A 25,780-nucleotide genomic window follows, 5' to 3' on the forward strand; every position below is an offset into this window, starting at 1 on the left:
TTTTTCAGTGTCTCAGGGATGAATTCATAAAAAGAAACAATCTTCAAAAAGCCTTTTCTAATCTAGATGACATCATCATAGCTGGCAAAATCATCATGAACATGACGATAACCTCAGGAGATTTATCCAGGCAACTGAAACATCTGGCATGACCATCAATAAGAGCAAAAGTCAATTCTTTCAGAAGCATATCAGCTTCCTTGGACATATTATTGGAAATTCAACTATAAAACCTGACCCTAAAAGGTATCAAGCTTTGCTAGATATGTCAGAACCAAGAATATTGAGAGAATTAAATCGAATAATAGGAATTTTTGCATATTATGCAAAGTGGATACCTAAGTGTTCCGGACTCACCATTCCACTTACAAGAGCCAGAGAGAATATCAACAAAGCAGGACTGCCAAAAGAAGCAAAAACAGCAATCACATCTTTCAAGACTGCATTGGTAAATGCCACTGGAATATCACTTCCTATTGAAACAGATGCTCCTGACCTAGCCTTGGGATGTATGCTATCACAAGGAAGGCCAGTGGCCTTCTATTCAAGGTCACTTTCAAAATCAGAAAAACACCAATCCATTGTCAAGAGAGAAGCCTGTGCAATCATAGAATATTTCCACAAATGGTGCTACCTAATACATGTTTTCTCATACTGCAACATCGTCACTGATCAATGCTCAGTGGCAATGATCTTCAATAAGCAAGTGACTTCAAAAATCAAAAATGAAAAACTTATATGCTGGTGCTTGGACCTCTCAGACACAAATTACACAATCTCTTACAGACCAGGAACTCAAAACAAAGCAGCAGACGCGCTATCAAGATGTGCAGCAACAAGAGACACTACAACACTAATAACCTTTCACAAACAACTGTGCCACCCAGGAGTGACCCATCTACTTCACTACTGCAAAGTACAAAACTTGCTGTTCTCCCTCAATGAAATCTGCAAAATGACGTCAATTAATACAGGTATCGAGACCTTGGGAGCACCTCTCCGACTTTGTTGGTCCCCTGCCATCAATCACACAATACCACCACTTATTGGTAGTAGTCATTGAGTACTTGAGGTACCCTTGTAAAGACATGAGTACCAAAACAGTCATTTCCCACCTGCTCCACTTCTATTCATCGTTTGGATCATCAAGTTGTATCCAATCTGAAAGAGGAACCCAATTTCAGGACTTCTTTCACGTTAATGGGATAATAAAAACTAGAACATCTTTCTATCGACCTCAAGGCAATGGCCAATGTGAAAGGACCAACAGTACCTTCATGAAGACCATAAATCTAGCACTTAGTTCCCTACAACTAGATAATGGACACTGGTTGACAGTTCTTCCCATTGCACTATCAGCCATGAGAGGAGTCCTTTGTACAACTGCCAACACGACCCCACTCCATGAATGAATGTTTAAATTTTCAAGATCGTCGATAGTGGGAACCATTCTACCTGAATCCCTCCAGAATACTAGAAGTACAATACTGCATTGTCAACATCTCAGAAATAAAGGGTATCCACTTATAGAAAACGATAAATTGTTGGAGATGATTTGTTCCCACTTTGCATACGTACAATTTGGAAACAGACGAATAGATACAGTGTCAACACACAATTTTGCTCCAACAGGACAATCTTCCAATCAAGGAAGCAAAGGTAATGCACAAACACAACCAGTGCCAACTACACAGAGTTTGATATGGAACAAGAAAATCCACAAATAATAAGTCAACAAGGAACCGATCCCAACAGTACACCAACAGAAGCAATATATCAACAAAGGAATGGTCTCACTTGGCTTCATAGGCCTTCTCAAGTACAGCATATTTCATTAAATATAATCTGTTTTGCCCATTTTGTCTTTTTTTTTATACAGCATGTTGTTAGTGAGCCTTCGGCAAGATTCCACTGCACAGAGTATGTGCAGTTGTACATGCAACCCAGCATAATGTCCCAGGCACCTTCATTCAGGGTCCGTCAGCAAGCATGGTTCAAAACGAACTGAGTTGATTTATCTATTTGTGGCTAGTTTAAGGCACAAAGGGAAGTGATGAAGGATGTATTAAAATCCAATATGGCTATAAAGTTTATTTTTAGGACAACCTCAACTTAACACCAGTGCCAGAGTGGAAATTGGGAGTTTAATATATTTGAAATTAGGCTTAAGTTTACCTGAATGTTCTTATATGTTTCTTTTTTTTGTTTTTTTCTATGGATAAAAGGAGATTGAATAGAATTAAACTAAGTTACATTGATGGGGGTTTTATCAATATATTTTTATGATGGTTCACTTTAAGGTTATTCAGTTTCCATATATGTATGTGTTGCTGTGAAAAACCCAGAAGATATTTCATGCTAGTGATAATAATGATATTTAGTTGAAAGTTAGGCCAGATAATATCCTAATATATACCTCTCTCTCATTCAGCAGCCTTTGTGTATAGGATATCATCCTACCTGACCTCCTTCATGAAAATGCTTAAAGGTTTTTCCATGCAGGTATCAACATCTCAAGGCCTGTTCTAGTCTACTGTTAAGTAATTGGCTCATATCTTCTATGCACGACTCACATCTATTTCTCCCTGGTCCATATGTTATAGCCATACTAATTTTATCCACCTAGCTCTTACTAATACAACAACAACAACAATGAGCATTTTGTTGGTTTTTAGACACAAATTCAATTTCTCTTGTCAGGAAAAGCTACTAGCAGCAAACTGGTACTTTTTATTTTGAAACTACTTAAGGTAGTAAATTATGTTTACTAATAAACATAAAATGTCACTAATTCTTTCTCTTTCTTTCTCTCTCTCTCTCTCTCTCTCTTTCTATAGATCAATTCATTATGACAGCAATGAACATCATGAAACTACATTGTGTATGCACCACATAGATGGTAAATTGTCAGCTTTCTCCTTGGAGGATGATCTGAGATATCTTTTTACTTGTGAGGAATCTGTATTGGCTCTGGTGTTATGTAAAGAAGGTAAGTATTTTCACTTATTGGCACTGACCTACTATTGTAGAATGCCTCCGAGTAGTGTGGTTTTGTGCCACTGAATACGTGCTTCCATTATGTCTTATATCAGATTATCTCGCTATATATAGCCATGACTTCCACTTCATATTCAATAGTTTATAAAAAGACACCGCTAATAATTTCACTAATGTTTGAATTTACACAATCATCAAGTTAATGAAAAGCATCTGTAAAACATTCTAGAAAGTCTCCTTCAACTTGTTTCTCATTTTACTGATTGTCATTCTAAATTATTTTGTGGCTTGGCATCTTAAATCTACATTGACTTTTGTATGTTGTTACTTTTTAAACAGGTCTTGAACTATTTAAATCTACTGCACCTTATTTACTTGGTTATGCACACTCTTCAGTTATTTTACTTACCAAGAAAAGGCCAACTAATTGCCAAGCTAGTTCTGATGTCATCACTACTACTACTACTCTTACCATAGCTTGTGTGTATTTTACCAGTGAAGCATCACAGAAACCCTGCTGTCAGTACACTATTGTATTATCAGACCAATTTGAAGAGGATCATATTGTGCCATCTGTTCAACTTTATGAGTCAACTATATCTGTTCTAGACTGGCCACAACACACACTTTGTATCCTTTTCAAAGTAAATATCTTTCGAGTTGTTTTAAATCTGAGGTTTATGCTATTTCATAATTGATATTTCTATGCTATTGCTTTGTATTCAATCACTGCATTAGTCAGTATTTACTTCAAAAGTCAGTGGAAACAGTTCAGACACTAAAATACTATATTGTATACTTCCATTTTTTTTTTTCCTAATTCAGTTACTCATTGTTTGGTATTTAAATGTTGCCACATTCAATTTGAACTTATATCCTCCTATAGAGTAATAAAACTAGCACCAGGACTAGAAAAGTTGTCATATATCTTTGACAATGCATCACTAAAGAGTTCTCTTAACCTAATTTTTTTCTTTGTTTGTTTGCCAACCCCTTTACAGTGTATACTGCATGCATTGTTTTTTTTTGTGGCAACAACACTAGAGAGGTTGTCTTGTGGCTATGTGCAGGACTAAAGGGAATTCTCAATCTTAACCCTTTCGATATTGTATTTCTGTAGAGATGCTCTGTGTTTCTTTCAATTACTTTAAATATAACAAATAATTCAGTGAAATAACTTAGTTATCATTAAGCTACTGTTAGGAACATAAATTGTGACTTAAGTTTGGTGGAAGATTTTAATTCAAAACTTATGAAAACAAGACATTTGTACTCAAAGCCAGAGCCGGTTTCAGCTGGGTTGGTAATGAAAGGGTTAATCTTTACTTACTTACCTTATCAGTCAGGAGAATGTTTCAAAGGGGAGCCTCTTATCATGGCACTGGCATAGGAGGGTGTAGTGTAGAATATATGTTCAGTATCAAGTATTGAAATGGCAGCATGTATATTATTAGAAGAATTCTTACAAAGAAGAAGAATAAATTTAGGAACTATATATTTACTACATAAAAACATTTTTTATTCATTGGTTGTTGATGAAATATAATCAAAATGTAGAATCTAGTTGAATGAAGTAATCTATGCAAGGAAGTTCAGAAATGTAGAAGTGGTGGTTTTCAGTCATGTGGCATAGAGAAATTGACAGGCATAGCAATGACTTGAATGGCTCAGAGTCTAGTCGACTAAGAAGCAAAGAGCAGGGTAAGTAAGCTTTATTAATGGGACGCTAGACATCCTAGAAACTTCCAAGAGAAACGCGAAGCTTCTTGAATAATTAAGAATTACCTCTCGTGAAGTAGAATCTTCTGGGAAACTTATTAAAGGGAGATTACTCTATAAAACTTCATGTAAGATAGATCATTCAACTATTTTAGCTACACTACTACAAGGGCTTGTCTTGTAAATATAGAAATATAGAGAGCATTCAGTATCCGAAGATGTGTACATTTACTCAAAGTAATGTGCCCAAGGAGGGGAACAGCAAAGAGAGCAATAAAAAAGAATGATTAATATGGATGTGTGAAAGGAGTAAGAGTATGGTGGTAGAGACAGAAGGGTTGGGGTGATGATAGGGGAAGTTCGACAGGTGATAGCAGAGGTGGACAAAATGAGTAGGTGATGGGTGACCCTGGAGTGAACTGAGAGTGATGGCTGGCAATACAGGTTTGGTGAACTGAGAGTGTATTGGGTACAAAAACCAAAAATAATCTCATTCAAACTCATCCTGTCCTTGATCAATTTTGCAATCATCCTTTCTGTAACTTACATAACCTGGTTCAACAGTTTGATGCCTCTGTAGTTTCCTTTCTCTGCTGCTACTCCTTTGCCCTTGTATTAGTTTACAATGTCATTGCGGCACCAGCCATTGTGTGTGTGTGTGTGTGTGTATCATCATCATCATTTAACATCTGTTTTCCATGCTGGCATGGGTTGGAGGATTTGACAGGAGCTGGCCAGCTGAATTGCACTGCCCAGTCTCCGTGTCTATTTTGGCTGGATGCCATTCCTAATGCCAACCACTTTACAGAGTGTGGACTGGGTGCTTTGACACAGCACTGGCATGGGTGTGTTTACGTGACACTGGTATGGGTGCTTTTTACATGGCACCAGCACCTATGAGCCCACAAGATTAGGAATGCTCAGCTCTTGAGGGGATGCAGGGATGCAATCTGTATGCAAGGGCAGCCATGCTTTTACTTAACTTGACATATCTTTTCAAGCACAGCAAACCCCCTAGAAACTCAGTCCTTGTCATCCCCTCTGTGAGTCCCAACGTCTGTAGATCATTTCTCACCACTTTGTTCCATATCTTCCTGAGTCTACCCTTTCTACATGTTCCCTCTACAATTAGAGATCAGCACCTCTTGATGCAACTGTCTCCGTTCATATGCATTACATGACCAAACCAGCACAGTCTTCTCTCTTGCACACTGCATCTGATGCCCCATATACTCAGTTTTTCCTCTCAAATCACTTACATCCTCTCATACATGCACACTGACATTACCTATCCAATGGAGCATGCTATCTTCATTTCTTTCAAGACTCTGCATATCCTCAGATTTATGTATCTAAATCATTTCTTTTGCACATGTTCAATGATACTGCTGAAACTCATTAGGTATAACACCTTCCTGTGTTTACTTGCTTAAGTATTTGGATGACTTGTATGTATCCTACTTCACTAGATATTTTGAGCATTTAGCTCATTAAAATTGATGGGCCAACAGCTTTCCTTACCTTCATATCCTTAATCATTCTATCTATCATGCTGCTGCTGCCAAGATGAATTGCTTGTCTCTCAGATGGGTCAGCATGCAGTAGACTTTCTTCTCATGCAATCTCCTCGTTCAGCAACCTCTCATTATAATGCTTGCTACTTTTCCATCAGCAGTAATGGCAGGTGTATACTTATCATTCAGATATACTTTTTCCTTTTTCTCTAACACACTGTCTTGCAATCTGAAACACCTCACACCCTCACATCACAGAACATATTCAGATCTCTTTCTTTCTGTTTCTTCCCTTCTTGATTGTAGTGAAGTTGCTGATGATCGTCTTTAAGGTAATCTGTTTAAGAGTCTCACAGAAGAGCTTATTCTGGTCGTCTGCCAACCCTAATCGTGAAGTATATACAAAAATAAATACTGTTGCTTAATTATTCTATTGCACATTCTCACTGCCTCATTTACTTTATTCATTATTCTGAAGAATTTCTATCACTGTTTCTTGCATGTGAGAAGTTTGACCCTAGATCCATTTCATCTTACCTCTTGTACGTAGCACATATTCACCTGAATTCGCTCCAGCATCTCCACAATCTCACCATTGATGATGGCAACTCTTAGGTTTGTGAACTGACAGGAAGAGGAGAATTTCAGGTAGTAATTTTCTGGTCTGCTGTTTCAGTTCTGCACCATTAAAAAAGGAGGAAGTTTGTGTAGCTTGCTGACAGTTGCAAAATTTGCACACATAGTTATATTAGTCTTCCTTTCAATTGATTTGCTATCATTAGCTCACATTCCAAAGCTTTACCAGTTATTACCATAACTGCACTTACTGCTACTACTGTGTGTACTGCTTCAGCTAGTAGATGTTATCAGTCCAAGGTATATGATGTGTATGTAAGTACTAAGTCAACAATGTCTGTCTCAAAGGAGGGCTGATGCTCTCTTAGTTACTAGGAGAGATTTCCAGTAATTGATGGTGAAGTGGGCAGGTGAAAAAAATTGGAAGTAAAACCAACACAAACAGCTCATGTGTAAGTCAACTTACATATCTTTCAACAAAAGTCAAGATTCAAGTGGCAGATCTATGTTTGAGCAAGCCTGTGTAAAATGGAGAACTGGATGGGATGATTGATAATTAGAAAGAGAAAGGAACAAAATTTTAAGTTTACAAGTTTGTAAGCGTAAGTTGAGGTAAAGGCAAAACTTCTGCTAAAAAATAATAAACTTCAATAATATATGTACTGACACAGCAAAACAAAACACAATTTACCATTATGTCACATGCTTCAAAGAAATCAAGTTTAACTAGTTAGTCAACTCCTGCAAGAATATGTTTTGGTACTGAAAAAAAAAATGGCTGCAGTCAAATGACTGAAACAAGTAAAAGGTAAAAAGTAGCTTGTTAAAGTTTTTTGTAGTTTTACAAAACAGGAAAAATTTTCCTTGTAGTCCTTAACTGAATTTTATCCAGATCTATATGATAGCAGTGATGGAGTATGTTACCTTCAGGTTGATCTTTGCTCTGTTGTTCATCTCTGTAGCAGTATGCCCCGGTTTTGGTGTATGTCAAATGATGTTGCACATCTCTTCCTTATCACTGAAATAAACTCTGCCATCTGCCTCTCTTTGAAGGATTTATACACTTTATGTCCAGCAGACTGCAAATTCTTTTTTCCATCGGATAACCTTTCACAAGACAGAGAATACAAAAAGTGGATACGCATTCATAAATATGGTTATTGTTTGCCAGTGATCCAAAGAGGCCAGTTTTCTAATGTATCGTGTCTTGGAAAAGTTGTTAAAAGAAGAGTATCTGGATTGAAAAAATGTCTTTCATCAGTAACTCTGGATGACAAAATTAAAGTAGTACAGCTTCCAGAATTCCTAGAGCAACATAGTGTCAAAGAGATTGCTTTGTCAACAACATTAGCAAAAGTGCTGTTCTCCAAGAGAGATAACATAGATCTTTCAATTCTGTGGCTCTGTGACTTTACAACAGGCAATGTCAAGTTAAAACGGTGAGTTGGGTTTTTACATTGAAAATAGAAGAAATTTCTTACCAATACATCTGATATCTTTTGATTTTTTATTTATTTATTTTTTTTAAGAAATTAGATTTATGTTATCAAAAAATCTCATCATTGTTGTTTTCTTTCAGTGTCCATGCTGGTCATCGCTACTCAGCTAGATGGATCATGAGACCACATCTCACTTTGTCTCTCTCTATGCCCCATTTCCCTGCCTAATCTCAACCACTTTACAGAATAAATTGGGAGCATTATCATGATGCCAATACTAGAAAGGCTGTTGCATCTTTGACAAGAATAAAGGGTTCTCTCAACTCTACACTTAATAGTGTATATTGAGTGCATTTTATTGTGACACCAACACTAGAGAAAATAGAGTTGAGATGGTGGATAGCTAGTGGTGGGTAATAGTGAGAGTGGATGATAGATATTGTCACTAAATGGCTTGTGAGGAGTATAGGGAGAATGTATGGGGTACATGCAAATTTAATTCACTCCTTTAATTTTATACCATAAGTTGTTGAGAGAACTAGAAATATAAGGATGTTCATTGAAATTACTAGCCACAAAGATAAGGTCACTGTCATTTATCTTGGAAGTGGCCTACAAAAGAGTGTCATAAAAGCAGTCCTTTTGTTCATTTGGCAGGTCTGCTTGGAATGCATAGGCAGAGATGATTGTAGCTGTGCTATTCTGCAAAACTACTCTGAGCTTAAGTATCCTATCACATATTCTGACTACTTCAATCACCTTATGTACCCATTTCTCTGCTAGAAGTATGCCAACACCTACTCCATCACTGTTGCACTACCAGAAGAATTTATACCTATGCCTTTTGCCAGTGAAGAACCTGGTTCAAGATCCTCTTCACTGAACTTCCTGGATGCAGCACACATCAACACATCTCCTTTCAAGCATCTCAACAATCTTACTTGACCTACCTTTCAATGTTGCCTACATTGACAGTGCCAACTCTGAAGGGGAGGGAGAACTGCAGCCCTCGGCATCTGAAAAGAAGGTTGTAATGAGCATTTGCCAACGGACATGACATGGCAGTTGTCCTCACATTCAATCCACCATCATTTGTGTTACACTTGCTACTGCTGTTGGATGTGAGTGCTACACCACCATTAGTACAGCAGTGTAAGTACAAATACCGATAAATATATAAAGGTTAACTGGGTTAGTGTTAGTACAAATACCATTTGATATATCATTATTGAGTCACTTCTTTCAGTATAGTGGTTTGTCGACCTCTGTACATAAGTGTTAATAGTTATGATATACAGAGTATATGTAGAGGAAAATTAAAATAAACACAATTACAAATTATTGGTTCCTATGGATGTTTCACCATTGCAGTTATTTGGAATTCAGCATTCGGTGTTCAAAGCGCATTTGAATGCCTAACTGCAATGGGTAGGCATCCGTGCTGTGATCCAAATAACTGCAGTGGTGAAGTATATGTAGGACCTTATAATTTATACTTGTGATTATCTTAATTTTCCACTAAATATATGTATATAAATGTATGTATGTGTGTATGTATGCATATCCATGTGGGCGTGCAAGTGTGTTTGTGTTTATATATATATGTGTGTGTATGCACATGTATATTTGTGTGTATGTATTTTCTGTGCATGCTTAAGTATGTATATTTTCATAATCTTATTATATTGTCGTTTGATATTCAGTTTTAAAAAAGAGACTGGTCTCCTTGTACTGGGTATGGAAAAATGTCACCCACCTCTTATCCTAAAAGAAACTGGAATATTTGCAATAGTTGATGAGCTTCACCAAGAGGAATTTGTGGATAAGGTTTGTTGTTTATTTATTTGTATATATTGTAAACTTGGATATCAAAATGCATTTCATCCTTCTTATTATTGTCTGAGAAGTACTGTTTGTAGCTTTCTCATGCTTAATGTGATTCATACAGAATTGATGTGTTGCATGTATCACTTTTGATTAAATATCATTATACAGTGCCATAGAAGGAAGACAAGCACAATTTGATCATGCAAAAACATACTTTTTGCTTGTTCATTTTCATGTCAAGATACATTTTGCCATTGAAAATTATATCTCATTTGAAAGTTCTGAATGTGAACTATTACCTTGTATAGTTTTGATCAAAATCAAACACTTACATAACATTCTGACTCTGACTATAAATATGGTGAAAATGTGCAAAGTCAATAAAGAAGGTGGTATGCTGATAGTTCTTGTCAAACTGATGTATTCCTGCACTGTGAGAGACCAAACTGAACAAATCCAAGGTTTCAAATATTGAGTTTGAACAAGAATTTCAAGAAACAGACAAGCTAATTACTAAATAAACATATATTCCTGCAAAAATATACACTAAATTGAGCTACATAAGTCTTCTAGAGTGCAAAATTAACATGGAATCATTGAGAATGTTGTTTATTCTCTCTCGCTGTCCACATTTTACCTGGCAGATATTCTTATAAATGTAAATTTTGTTTCTCTTTAGGAAATATTGGTCAAGTTTTGTCAATAACAACTATGTTGTGTTATGAATATTATTTTGTAGACTATTAAAGTCTGGTATGATTTTTTTGGGTGTCTTTTTTTTGATTTTGCACACAGTTGGATTATGTATGGTAATGTTTACGTATTCGTTTTGAGTGTTTTTCCTTTTTCTCCTACTAACGAGTTTGCTGTACATTATGAATGTTTTTAACGACTTTTAATTTATGCTTTTCATGCTAAAGCGAGGATTAGTTTTCACAGTTTTCTTGTTTTTTAATCTAGATCTACATGCAATGGGAATTGAGAAAGGTACCAGGTAGTTGTGGGATGTGCTAGAAACAACTGCTAGATTACCCTTGAATCGCACACCTTTTTGTTCGAAAATATTTTCAAGACATTTTTCCCTTTTTATCAAAAATCATCTGCGCATTTGTTATGATGATTCCTGTCGTTTTTAAGTGCATAGTGCAAAAAAAGTTAGCCAAAATTGGTCCAAAGGTTAGGTTTGGTGAGGTGATGGGGGTGAAAAAATTGTTAATCTTCAAAAATATTTACATTGTGTGGGTAGGGTAAGAAAAATATGTTTAATTTAAATTTGAATTGATTTTTCAGGTTATGACTTATGGTGGAGCTCGTTTCACTGATGAACTGTGCCAGATGAATCATTGGGGGCGTTGCTCATTACCCCTACGGGCTCTGGAACTTGGCTTAAAATATCGACAGATTGACACTGTCACCATATTCCTGCAGACTAGACAGAATTGTGAGTATTGATATTCCTAGGTCAGTCCTATCCAATTATGTAGGTGTTCAAGATAGGGAAATGTATGCTTGAAATTTTTATTTTAATTTAACTGAATGGTTTTTTTTTGGGGGGGGGGGGTTAGAACATGGTGCTTTTCTATTTGAAATCCAAATGTGAAAGAAATGTTATATAGAAATAAACAACTTTGTTAACTACACAAATACACATTCAGAAGGAAAAGGGAGAGACAAAAATAGACAGACTGGCAAAAAGTCAGGAAGAATGAAAACCACTTAGTGTTTCCTACCTAAAAGATTAAATTAACACAAAGATGCTATCTTTGACCTTTGAAACTGAAAATTAACATTGCATTGTGTCTTCTTAAGGAAGGCACATTATTCTGTTTGTCAACTGTAAAGTAGTTTATTTATGGGGTCAGTGGCATCAAGCCGAGTGAGACTATAGTCATGACCAATGCCAGTGTCTTGTAACTAGCCTGTTAAAAGCACCCTTCACTCATTCGGCAATATACTGTGCTTGTGAAGACCTGTCAAAGTGAAATCATAGCCGTGGCCAATGCCAGTGCCATCTGACTGGCATTCATGCTAGTGGCATGTAAAAGGCACGGTTCAAGTGTTGGGCCTCTTGTAGGCTGTGAGAAGTGACCAAGACTTTTGACAATATACCGTGCTTCCAAGCCAAGTGAGAACGTAGTTGTGGCCAATGCTGGTGTCAGGTCAATGGCACCCTTGCCGGTGGCACGTAAAAAACACTCACAATACTCTCAGAGTGGTTGGCATTAGGAAGGGCATCCAGCCATAGAATCTTTACCAAATCAGATTGGAACCTGGTGCAACAACCCCACCCCCACCCTGGCTTACCAGTCTTCAGTCAAACCATCCAACCCATGCCAATATGGAAAGTGGACATTAAATGATGGTAATGATGATGATGAGAATACATTAGAAAAGTAAAACACTTGCCCCAGCAGTTCCCAATACACACATTTCCAGAAGTGCCTACACCACACAATTCATACAATAACCAAAATTTAACATACATTCTGCTAGTATTTAGATTTTGTTACTAATTAAAAGGTCTTTTTTAATGAGTGTATAATGTATATTTTTCAGTATTCTCACATGAGAAAAAACCTGATGGAAATGAACAGAAAAATGGTAATGTAAATAGCTGCTTGCCCAAACTACAGGCATTAGAACCAGCTTACCAACTGTTATTGCAAAGTATTGAAGATAACATGGCTGAACAACAGTCTTTGTTCTTTGCACAACAACTACTTGGTATAATGTTAAATCATTTATATTCTGTGCTAAATGATATCCTTGCATTCAAGAATTCTTTACTAGACAATATTGCACTTGAAGTCTTGCAAGAAACAGAGTCAATGACCCAAACAGTTCTACAGTATATTGCTAAAGTACGCACATATATGAATGCTTTTGGTTTGAAGAAACGGAATTCTCTGACAGATGATACTAAAACAGGAATCTGCAATTCAATAGAGAGCAGCACAGCTGAGTACAATGAATGGTCAGAAATGGATGTGACGGTAAGACCTTTTACTTCAGAAATCTGATTATGAAATATAGTTTATTCAAGAGAAACCATCCTTCTCCTCCTCATTCATCATCATCATCATCATCATCATCGTTTTGAGTCCGCTTTCCATGCTAGCATGGGTTGGACGGTTCAACTGGGGTCTGGGAAGCCAGAAGGCTGCACCAAGCCCAGTTTGATCTGGCAATGTTTCTACGGCTGGATGCCCTTCCTAATGCCAACCACTCCATGAGTGTAGTGGGTGCTTTTTACATGCCACCTGCACAGGTGCCAGACGAGTCTGGCAAACGGCCACGATCGGATGGTGCTTTTTATGTGCCAGGCGAGGCTGGCAACGGACACGAACGGATGGTGCTTTTTACGTGCCACTGGCACGGGGGCCAGGCGAGGCTGGCAACGGACACGAACGGATGGTGCTTTTTACATCCACTTTCTATGCTGGCTTCAGTTGGGTTGGTTGTTATGATCCAATAAGATTTTATCAGGAGTTACTTGTCTCAACCTTGTTTTATGCATATTGCATTTTGGCTTGTGTTCTGCTACTGCATGCTTTTCCCATCACTAACGATTTTACAGAGTGTCCTGGGAGCATTTTATCATGATAGCTCAAGTGAGATTTTTATGTTCTTATCAAGACCAAAAGTCCTCTCCATGCTATCAGTTTTTACTGGTTTGTTAAAAGTTAGCAGATTGTACTGGGTACATTTTATCATGGCACTAGGACCAGAATGGTTCATCTATCATCTCTTATGAATGTCCACATCTCAGAGGAGTGAAGACTTTTTACTCTTGCAGCATGTATGGCAACAACGTTTTGTTAATGCCATGATGGAGAATAAAAGAATGATGGTAGAGATAGCACGACTGGGATGAGGAGGAGAGAGAAAAAAGTAGACAATGGTAGGATTAAGTGATCTATAACAATAACAAGTGAGCTGGAAGAAAATGAATGACTTATTGTCAGTAGAGAAAGGATGATTGTAGGATATGCTTAGTTCAAATAGATCTGATGCAATCCCTTATGAATAGGTACCAAACCATCCATCATTACATGGCCAGTATGCAGTACACAGGAGATGTATGATATGGAGATGAGAGAGATAACAGATGTGGACTTAACAGCAGATATATTATGCCATATATATTACACCTCTTAACCGCCATCACTACCACCATTTTTAATGTTCAAGTTTACGTTTGCACAGTTGTTGAGTCTTCTGCAGTTCTGTATATTAACAATCAACACATTCATTTATCATCTCCTTTGTGTAGTGCAACATTTTGAGATCCGTCTGCATCACTTCATTTCAATACATCAATTCTGAAATACTCAAAATATCTATTTTCAATTTTCTTCATTATTGTATTTCATTTATGTAGGCCCTCACAGACACTGACTTATGTTCAGAAGATTGCAGTTATTTGTAGAAAGATGGAGAAAAGTATTTATTATAGAATTTGGGAAATAAAACACTGCAGGATGATGAAAGAGAACAGCTGGTACATCAAATAAGTTTGTGCAGGGGTAGTGCATAGCTTGTTCATTGAGAAAATCAGACAATGTTGTAGCAATAGGAAAATCAAAACAGATCCCTCCCTTTACTTTCAAACTGTTCATTTTTGGGCTAGTTACTGTCATCACTAAACTCTTCAATCTTAAATGCTCAATACTTTCAAGTTGTATATTCCATCAACATGTTAAATTTTTCTCTTATTTTTATTTCAGGATGCCATTGAAGATAGCATTAGAAAAAATACTGTCCCTATTGTCCAATACTACCTTCTCCAACAGAACTCTCCAGAATTAGCCAGCCTTTCTGAAGTTACTCGTTTAGGTTTACTTCAAGGAATTAAATATTTGATGAATGCTAAGTTTGATGAAGCATCACTACTCATATCAAATCTTGTAAGGTTAAAAGTTTAAAATTTTAATTTTTACTGTTTTAAGTTAAAATTTGCTTAGATATTTTTCATAAACATCTATTTGTTTTTAAAATTATTTACTGGAAATATTATTGCTTTTCCAGGGTTATAAACCTGTAGAAAAATATTGGGAATTTGCCCTTTACACAAATGATTGCTTGTTAAGAGACTGTATTCTTAATTATTTCACGGAAACAACTGAAGAACAGCAGAAATTAATTACTTTCTTCCATTTATTACAACAAACTTATCCTTGTATCTCATATGAAAAGGCTAAAGAAAATATTTTACCATTAAAGTAAGTTTTGTTTATTATTTGAAATAGTTTTTATAAATGAAATTTTTAAAGTATCAAATTTTAATGAACAGTATTTTCCAAATGGTTTTTGTCAATATATTTGTGCATGAGCCTGCCTCTCTGTGTATGTATATATGGCTTATATTTTTGCACCTTGCTAGACATTTGGACTCAGCATTAGCCTAGACAAGCAGCATTACTGCCTTCATTTATGTATTTGCATACATACTTTATGCTCTTGATGGAGTTACAATACTCTGCATTCATATGAGCATTCAAAGTCTTTGACAGAAATGGGGCAGTAAGCAACTATTCATTGATTGTCTACTTCATGATTTCTAGGTTTGGCTCGCTGTCTTCCATTTTTTGGTTTCCTTCTTCTGTACGTTGGATATCCATTATTGCCAAATTGAGTGTGAGAAATAAAATTCTTTGGATTTTTCTTTTTGTGCATTTCCCTTCCTTCATGCATAATGACTGAGGGTGTTTAGCACCACAAGAGCCATGAACCATATACCACGATGTGATAGAGTGTCCAATCAGTAGCAGGATCAGGAATTTCTGTTGATCAATTTGATTCGAGTTTATTTTTGTGCATAGCCAAAGTAAAATATGGGCATGAGGTAATCTGCCATTCCACTGTATACATGAAACAGCAAACTTCCCTAAAGATATATGACTTTGAAAAGAGGTGTATCATCTTATTTAATTGTAAGTGAAAAACCCATGCTATGAGACCATGTCTATGGTGTGCCTGTTGATCAAGAAAGAGTTCCTTTTTATTTCAGGCCATTTTGGGTTACATGTAAAAGTTATAAATAAATCTGGCATTTGACAGGCAGTATGCCAAAGGAGAATTGAAAGTTTCAGTTTGAATGTGAATAAAGCTAGAAGAATAGCTATATCATATAAAAGAGTAGCTTTACGGAATCCAGGTGACTATGCGATGCACTGAGAAGGCCACAGATGAAATGGAAGACCCATTTGTCACAGTTTCTTTTGACATTTGAATAGGCCCAAGGAGAATTGAAAGATTCAGCTTCGAATCTTAACCAGAGTGAGACTACAACTACAGATTTAGGTTTACTCATCCTGTATGTGTGAATTATATAAGGGAAAAACTTGTAATAATTGAAGTAGAAAAAACATGGATTTCATATACGAACTTCTGTTTGTTCTTCAAGTTGTGCAGTCCAGCAACTTTTAGTGTTTGGCCCTGAGTTTTGTTAATGCTCATGGCAAAAGAAAGTGGGATAGGAAACTGTAAGGGCTTAAATTGGAATGGGACATTAGGTGGTATAACTGGTATGCGAGGAATGAAGATGTTGTCACGTTTACCACAACCAGTGAGAATATTTGCCTCAATGCACTTCCTCATAGGTTTGTGCACAATTAGTGTTGTACCACTGCATAATTTTTGTTGAGACAAATTTGGCAACAGCATAATATGGAATACAGAAAAAACATAATAGCTTCCAGAATAGCCTCCCTTGAACAATTTAATTTCACTTTTTTGGACAAACACAAACTGACAGAATCTCTCTTTTATATATATAGAAGATTCGCCTGGTCCTCGTGCCGGTGGCACATAAAAAGCACCATCCGTTCGTGGCCATTTGCCAGCTCTGTCTGGCACCTGTGCGGGTGGCACGTAAAAAGCACCCACTACACTCATGGAGAGGTTGGCGTTAGGAAGGGCATCCAGCCGTAGAAACACTGCCAGATTTGACTGGGCCTGATGAAGCCTTCTGGCTTCACAGACCCCAGTAGAACCGTCCAACCCATGCTAGCATGGAAAACGGACGCTAAACGATGATGATGATGATGATGATATATATATGTGTGTGTGTGTGTGTGTGTGTGGAGAAAGATTTTCTTAAAAATTAATATCATGACTCATTTCAATTTCCTTACAGTGGCTGGAAAGTTGTGGACCCGATTGCTGCTTGCATGAGTATTGCACCATCATGTGTTAATATGAAAGCATCCTGTGGAGAAGTGAGCATTAACAAACCTGAGGAATCTTTGTCTACTATAACCTCTCCATACAGTGATGTACAACTTGATTGGCTTTTGTCTTGGTCATATGATACCAGACATTTGGTTATTCTTGATGGCAATATGACCAGTCAAGGTATCAACATTCTTACTCTTTTATTAATCAAAATATCATCAGTGTTTAATGACTCTTGTCCATGTGAGCATGATTTATCCAAATCTACCACATATCTTTGTGTGTATCATCTCATTCCTCTGATAATTTTTCTATATTAAATATTTTGAAATTTAATCTGCCATCTGAAGAACTCTTTAATCTAAGTTTATTTTGTTTGCTCTCTACTTTCATTTCATAAAACCTATCCATGTTTATGGTTTAGCATGGAAAGCGGACGTTAAATGATGATGATGATAGATGTTTTCGATCTAGTTTGGATTCTTTGCAATCAAATTTGAATTCTTTGCAATCAAATTTGGATTCTTTGCCATCAAATTTGAATTCTTTGCAATCAAATTTGAATTTTTCAATTGGTGCTCAAGCCTTGAAAAAAAAGGGAGTTAAACTACATCAGCCGTAAGGGAATACATGTCTATCTTATCTAACTCGTTCAGTAGGGCCCGCCAATTGATATCTGAAAAGTTCGATGAAATAACTCATGAACACTGCGATAGCTTCTACCAAAAGATGCTCCATTACGTCGACCGGTCTGAATGAGGAGAGATAATAAACGAATGATTCTTTTTCTATTATCTCCGCTTGTTCAGACCTGTCACCGTTCATATTCAGTCTCACCTACTACCGTCCTTATCACTCAAACTCTCTACTATCAAAATGCCTATTTATGAGGGCTTGCATCCAATCTATTCACAACTAATAGACTATACCACCACTCTTTCTTGTTCCCTCTTCTCCAGGCCACTCATTTTTTGTCATTCATCACTTTATCCACTGTTATTATAATCCATTATGCAAGCAAATATCTATCTGCCATCACTGTCTCTATCTTCACCGTCTCCCTCTTACTCTGCTTCTTTTTTTATATTTTGACTACTTTCATCCATTCATCCAAGTTCTTCTTTTCACATTACTCTCTCTCTCTCCTATTTATGCACTTAATAATGTTGCCTTACACAAATACAGGATAGTTAGGGTTCCCATGGTGTACAAGGCAACCACACTTATACTGGTGCCACAATAAAATGCACCCAGTACACTCTAATAAAGTGGATGGCAAATGAATGGAAGCAATCTTGAACTGAGAGGACCCTTTAGTCTGGTTGAAGGCACGACAATCTCTCTACTATTAAAGATTTGTAGGTAGTGGTATTTTGTTATGCAACCATAACATACTATAAAGTACATTAAATGTTTTTGATGTTGATGATGATGATGAATACCACATTCTACTGTGTTAACAGTGCTTTCTACATTATTTAGTTAAGCTTATTTCTACAGATATTCTATAGAACTTATTGCCAGTACTGATTTTTGCTGCAACATTTCGTATTGAGACATCCGATGTAAACAAACAAAGAGATAGAAGACAAAAATGGGTAATGAGGGTATATGCCATATTTTGGTGGGGGCTTCTTGCCCCTCCATCAACACCCATCTAACCCATTCATCGCCTCCGAAACACATTGCTTTCATAGCCACTGCATACAGCAGTGTTAAATTATTGGATATACCAATTTACATCATCATCATCATCATCATTTAACGCCCGTTTTCCATGCTAGCATGGGTTGGACGGTTTTGACTGAGGGCTGGCAACCAGATGGCTGCACCAGGCTCCAGTCTTGATCTGGCAAAGTTTCTACAGCTGGATGCCCTTCCTAACGCCAACCACTCCGAGAGTGTAGTGGGTGCATTTTGCCTGCCACCTGCATTGGGGGCCAGTCAGGCGGTACTGGCATTGACCTCGCTCGAATCTTTTTACACATGCCACCGACACAGGTGCCAGTGAAGCGACATTGGTAACGATCACGCTCGAATGGTGCCCTTTTATGTGCAACGGGTACGGAAGCCAGTTGGCTGCTCTGGCAATGATCATGCTCAGATGGTGCTCTTGGCACCCTACTAGCACAGGTATAAGTGCCAGTAAGGCGATGCTGGTGACGATCATACTTGAATAGCTGCTTTGTCAACGATCACACTTGTATGGTGCTCTTTGCACCCTGCTAGCACGGATGCCAGTCATCGAAGTGATTTTGATTTTGATTTGATTTCGCTTGCATATTAAACGCATTCCTGGAGCTGGTATGTAAATATTAAAGATTTGTAGGTACATGGTATTTTGTTACGCAACCATAATAATATACTAATATGGCAGATACACTCATTACCCATTTTTCATCTTTGATCTCATTGTTCGTTTACATTTGACGTCTCGATATGAAACGTAGCAAAAATCAGTGCTGGCTATAGAATATCTGTAGAAATGGCCTCAACAAAATCTCTCTACTGTTGGTAGCAAAATAAAATGATTAAGTGCAGGTTGTTAAATGGATGTGGCTAGGAAAACAATCCAACTATAGAAACCTTGCCAAAATAAGAGAGTACAAGTGATCTCTTTAGGAAATCATGTCAGTATGGGAAACAGATGTAAAGATGTTGATAGTAGCAATGACTATGACAATCACATAATTAATATGATATTCAGCCATTACTATTTTGCTTAGGCTGCTGCAAATACTATACAAAGAGTAAAAGTTGACCTGTTTTAAGTGAGTAGTAGCAAAAATGATGTAGATGGCAAGTGATTAAGGTATAACCTGAAAAAGTTGATGACAAAAGGAAACCTGAATGACCAACAATATCGTGGGTCTATATAGTTAAAGGAGATTGCATGATGGTGAATATTCAGTATGTAGCTGGAAGAATTGACGGCCAACCATGATGACTAGATGGTTGTGTCTTTCATGTATTTGGTGCTTAGATACAGGAATAGAAGAAAGCATTTCAGCCTAAAATTGCCAAGAAGGCTGAGAGTGTCTTGACATCACTCACCAAGTCCATTGTGAGCCGCTCTCCGGCTATCTATTTGCGGCTTTATATAGCTATGGTGCAACCTCACCTGGAATTTGCATCACTGGTCTGGAACCCCTATCTTGCCCAGGATATTAATCATCTGGAAGCCGTTCAGTGACGTGCAACCAAGAGAATACCCTCCATCTGGCATTTGTCATATTCTGAACGCCTTACTTCCCTGGGCATGGATACATTGAAACTCCGACGTCTGGCAGCTGACTTGGCAGACACCCATAAAATTATTAACCATCTTACAAACAATAACTCTGAGCACCTTTTCAAACTCCATCTCTCTAACACCTGTTGACATGTTTACAAAGTCAGAAAACAGCACAGCTTCCATGACTTTCAGAAACATTTTTTCATGCTAAGAGTTGCTGAAGTATGGAACAAACTGCCGGCACCAGTTGTTTGTTGTTGGAGCACTGCATCCTTCAAAACTTCCAGGCTTCCTAAGATTCACCAACACTACACCTGATTTTCTCCTCTCCATACACACGCAAGCATGTATCTTACTCATACACTGTTCACTTTCCAGACATTTGTACATTACTGCATATGCTTTATACGCACTCTTGACAAGTTGTGGTGCACCTGAGCACTGTATACAATAATTTCATTATTATTATTATTATATAAATCAGAATGATTCTGTAAAGGTACCTTCTTAATTTCATAAATATAAATATTATTTATAAGCGTACATTATTTCTTCAATTTCTAGCAGCTGCTCCTGTCCAGAATGTTCCTCCCAGTGTCATGTGGGAATACTTAGTCAGCCACAACCGGATTGATGCTGCATTAAATTGGTTATTTGAACATATCAGTTCGAAAAAGGAATTAGTAACACCACCTGATGATATTTCTTATCAACAAATTTTTCATATTGTAAAGACTCATGGAACAAACTATCTCCAGGAATTGGTTCAAACTTTACTAGCAGCGTATGTAGTTTGACTCATTAACATGCACATGGATGTAATTTATATGAAGTGTGCTAGTATTTGAAATGTTATTTCTTATACACAAATATATAGTAGATGAACATTGATAGAGACAAACTGTTTTACTGATCTAGCTAACTTGCTTTGATACAAAATATTTGAATATTTGATGTTAAACAACAACTACTACTACTACAACAAGCAGCAGTAGTAGTAGTATATGAACTGTTTAGGATCCTGTAAATATATCATCTTTAGAAATGAAAATATATTTGCTTTGAGACATCGATTTTAGATCAGTGGTTCAATTTTTTGACATTGTGACTCACTGGAAATCAGATTTTAAAAAATTGCTAGTACACTTTGTATGAAAAGTTAAAAAGAAAACATTGTTCTAAAGTTAAAAATTCAGTGAGATATGTAGAAGACTATTGTTCACCTCATTCTGTCAATCATATCTGTGTATAACAAAATTATCTATAACATGTTTTTAAGAAGCTCGAATATTAATTTTCTAGAGCTCTAATGATATTTTTGACCATATCATACCATTTGACGCTCTTTATGATTACAATCATGGCAACCTCGACAAAGGTAATTGTTCAACAGCAGTATTATTAATCAGTCCACTTTGGGCTAGTGCTGTTATGTAATCAAAGCTGTAGTGATTTAATTATTAACTGAATTAAATTAATTTGTATCATTTCATTGACTATGTTTTCCCATTCTTGTTTGAGTTAAAACATTCAATGAAGCCTGCCTCTGTCAACAACTGGATTGAGTGTATTAAACTCTATAAAAATTGTTTTCGTGTGTACAAAGGTCTTAGAATTAAATGTTATTTTTAATGACTACCCTATAAAGTAATAATAACTTTTAGATTTTGTCTTTATACTAGAGTTGATTTTGTTTTCTATATGACTTTTAAAGTTCATGGTGTGAGAAATATTAGATCTTAACATTCTTTAAGTGATGTTCTTTTACTGTGTCACCAAAACAACCAACAAATAAGACTGAATCATTGCATATTTGGAATGTTAGGTCAGAGTCATTCTGTTGACTATCACCATGCTTTAAATTAGCTCAAGAAAACACCGAGAGAAACCACAGTCACAGAGACTAATTTGTGAATTTTTAAAATTGTCTATACTTTGTCTAGTATCAAATTGTTATTCTGAGAAGGAGCAACAATAGCCACTGTTGGTAAAGATGCTTTATTTAAATTGTTGTCAGTTAGAAAGTTAGTAATTGAGGAGATACATTGGCAGAAAGTTTAAGTGGAGTTTTCTGTGAGAGAATATGTTTAGTGCAGAATCTGAGAAGTGACCCTGCACTAAACAATGATCCACAACACTAGCCAATTCTTAAGATGTATCTCACTCTCTTTGCCCCTTTTCTGCATGCAGATGGTAAGAGAAGGCTTATCTACCAAGTTGGGAGTCTCTCATTGAAGCAGTATAAAGCATGTGTATAATTGTAATTTCTTTTTTCAGTATTACTTGCTGTTTTTATGCATAAATTGTTTCAATTTTTCTTTCCTCAGAAATGGAATTCTGGATCCTTCATTATTGACTCGCAATTTTGCAATGTTCCTTCATTTGTTGAACCACTTAAAAGGTGTTTTAAAACTTCCTTCTCCAATAACTGAAGTGAAAACATGTTCTATAGAATTACGCCAATTCCACCAAGATATGATTGCTTATTGTACCAAGAACAACTTTGGTTATCTGCTGTGGAAATATTGCCAGATTCATAAGTATGCAGCCTGTTGTTTACTTTTACAAAATAGTTTTGCTTTTTCTTTCACCTTCCTTTCCTTCATCTACTGCAAAGTTGGAGTTTAGTTACACTGTTTCACATTTTTCTCTAAGGTTACTACATTCTGTGTAGACTTATAGAATAGCATGAATGATGAAGAAAGTGCAACAAGTTTAAAATGCCACACTGTGCACTCATACAGTGAAACATGTTCTATCTGAGAGCACACACGGTATGATCCTTTTATAATCATGGAGCATGGTACATCTGGAGCAATGGATCTGAGAATTTAATTTCATTATACCTGATTCTCACATTGAAGATAAGTAAGTTGATAATGTATAAGACAAAGTATCTGAACTGTTTTGTATTTTGAAAGCTACACTTAGTGTCTTCAGTGAAGACAGTGACACTCAAATTTTACAATTTATCCAGTTGTAAATTTATGTTTCATTGTAAGAATAACCCACCATTGCTATTAGCAGCAGCACTGTAAATAAATATTTACTTCCCTTGTAGCACTGAGTTGTACTCAGGACTTCCTTTATATATGCTATATGAGCACAAATTCTTTATGAGAGCTTCATAGTGGATCTATTGATAGTTAAATGTACTAAGATCAAATCCTTTTGAGATCAACTTTGATTTTCATTTCACAGAAGTCAATAAAAATAAGTAATATAGCGGAGTTGAGCACCATCAATATTGCTCACCTACAAAATCTTGCCAAAAGATATTAATAATATCTGACATTTGTAAAAGTGCCCTAAATTATTAATGTAATTTTTTAAAAATTAGAAATGCTCATTGATATTTTCTTTTCTTCTAGGATTAGCCCCAAGCAATTATCCTTGCAATACTTTGAGAGTAATGAAGACATGTGGATGAAGATGTTTAACAGCTTTTATGCTTTATCTATAAACCCTTATGGTGAGTTGATAGATTTTATAACATAATAGATTCATGCAGAGCATCAGTACAAATAGATTATTGATGCACTTACAAAATTTTGAATTGTATTTATAGCTGTACCAATTGTTGATAATGTTTACATACTGTAATTCAGAAATCTATTTAGTTCATTGACATCTTATTAGTTCAGTTAATTGTTTCAATATATAATTTATGCATTGAATATTTTGGTTCTTCTGACATATAGGAAAGGTTGTGACACTTATGTCTTTCACAAGGGCTTTAATTGATTTCTCATCACACACATGCACTCACTGCATATAAATATGGAGTAGCTTTTCTTTCAAATATGTCATGTTAGAAACATGATTATAACTAATAGAAAGAAAGCAAGATTTCTGTTGTGCTTAATTTGAATTGCACTCTTAGGTGGACAGGAAAATCAGTTGCAAAGGAGAGAAATACTGAAGGACCGTATGCAGACAGTTGCAAAATTGCTTTGGGAAATGCAAGAGGTTTATGTATGTTTGCTGTAAGAAGGACCAGCTATAAATATTTTAGAGCTATCTTCTTCCCAAATCATTAATCTCCATTTCTATACTGCACAACAAATGACATGCATATTGGTACACTATTATGCACATGTTTTAGTTTTAGTTGTATGTAGATCATCATTTAACTAATTCTAATGATTTTTCTTGTTTGGCAGACACCAGCCCCATCTATGAAGCTAGCTTGTCCAATGCTGCAGTTGTTTGGAACTTGAAAGAACCATCCGTTACTGACCTCATTCGAGAAGGTCATGTTTTGGCTGCCTTAGCAACTATTCTCTATGGCAATGACCTATTAACCTCAGTATGGCTTTCTTTATTATATAATTTTTTTTACCGTATCAATTATCTTAAAAATGTTTTATACAAATTTCATGGATCTTTAAGGGAAATATGTGCACTACTGCCTTCTTCAGGATTTTACACAATTAACATGATTAATAAACTTACATTCAATTTGTATATATATGTCAGTATGTGTGAGAACAGATCTGTTCTAGCAAATCTAATGTGGGCTATTCCACAATATAAATGTGAGTATAACCAGAAGGTGTGAAGGAAAGGTAACATGTAAAAGCAAAAATAGATGAAGTTGATGAGGATCTAGATAGTGTTGTTGAAGGAGAATTATAGGGTCATAGTGGCGAGAGAAGAGATAGCTTAGCTTGAAGATCCTACCACCCTGAAGATGACAACATTCCTTCAAGTTGATGCCAAATGCAGTTGGTGAACACACTGATGTGAGTGGATACCAAAAGCCAAGCAGCAGAATTTTCCACAAGTGAGACAGGGAACCAATGAGATAGATGTTGGGGACAATCTAGCTGCAGCATGCCTTGTTTGGTGCTCATCAAGCTATTGATGGAAGGGGCACATCCTGATGAAGTGGTCAGTTCAGCAATGTTGATGTTGAAGTTGAAGGAGTTGCAGCATTCCAAGATGGTTTGATGTAAAACCCTGTCTTCCCTTCAGATACCCCTCCCCTTCTCTTTCTCTTCATCTCTCCTCCCCCTCCCATTTTCTCTTTGTCTCTTTCTCTCTTTCCTTTTGTGTATGTATTTGTTCTCTTTTATCTAATTCTCCTTCAGATCTTTGCAAGCATGCAGATGCAAATACTCGCACAAGTACACAAACGTCTACAAATACATACACATAGCAATACATAACCATAGGTACATACACCTCACAGAACCACAATACATATATATACATACAACACATGTACACATTCAAAAAGGTGCCCAAGGTTGTTGTTGGAAAGATGTTGGATAATCTTGTGGGAGTTTACCAAG

General features: G+C 36.4%; 1 protein-coding gene and 1 long non-coding RNA gene across 3 annotated transcripts in view; one reads left to right on the forward strand and one right to left on the reverse strand.

Annotated features, from left to right (window-relative positions):
• LOC115220926 (spatacsin) overlaps positions 1–25,780 on the forward strand; it is a 55,295-nt gene that overhangs the window by 3,695 nt on the left and 25,820 nt on the right. The window contains exons 2-14 of one of the 2 annotated variants that reach the window (XM_029791125.2): positions 2,838–2,989; positions 3,337–3,627; positions 7,699–8,245; positions 9,949–10,072; positions 11,363–11,513; positions 12,629–13,065; positions 14,800–14,979; positions 15,101–15,294; positions 17,211–17,428; positions 21,048–21,267; positions 22,811–23,023; positions 23,855–23,955; positions 24,647–24,792. In XM_029791125.2, coding sequence (XP_029646985.1) covers positions 2,838–2,989; positions 3,337–3,627; positions 7,699–8,245; positions 9,949–10,072; positions 11,363–11,513; positions 12,629–13,065; positions 14,800–14,979; positions 15,101–15,294; positions 17,211–17,428; positions 21,048–21,267; positions 22,811–23,023; positions 23,855–23,955; positions 24,647–24,792 — 2,974 coding nt within the window. The remainder of the gene's footprint in view (positions 1–2,837; positions 2,990–3,336; positions 3,628–7,698; positions 8,246–9,948; positions 10,073–11,362; positions 11,514–12,628; positions 13,066–14,799; positions 14,980–15,100; positions 15,295–17,210; positions 17,429–21,047; positions 21,268–22,810; positions 23,024–23,854; positions 23,956–24,646; positions 24,793–25,780) is intronic. The other variant, XM_029791126.2, reaches the window with a different exon arrangement.
• Positions 545–11,722, reverse strand: LOC118766752. The gene is made up of 3 exons (XR_005002662.1): positions 11,712–11,722; positions 8,288–8,295; positions 545–845 (listed from the first exon to the last, which is right to left on the reverse strand). It is a non-coding gene; the product is annotated as an uncharacterized LOC118766752 (long non-coding RNA).

Source organism: Octopus sinensis, linkage group LG17, assembly GCF_006345805.1.
Source record: "Octopus sinensis linkage group LG17, ASM634580v1, whole genome shotgun sequence".
NCBI classification, from domain to species: domain Eukaryota; kingdom Metazoa; phylum Mollusca; class Cephalopoda; order Octopoda; family Octopodidae; genus Octopus; species Octopus sinensis.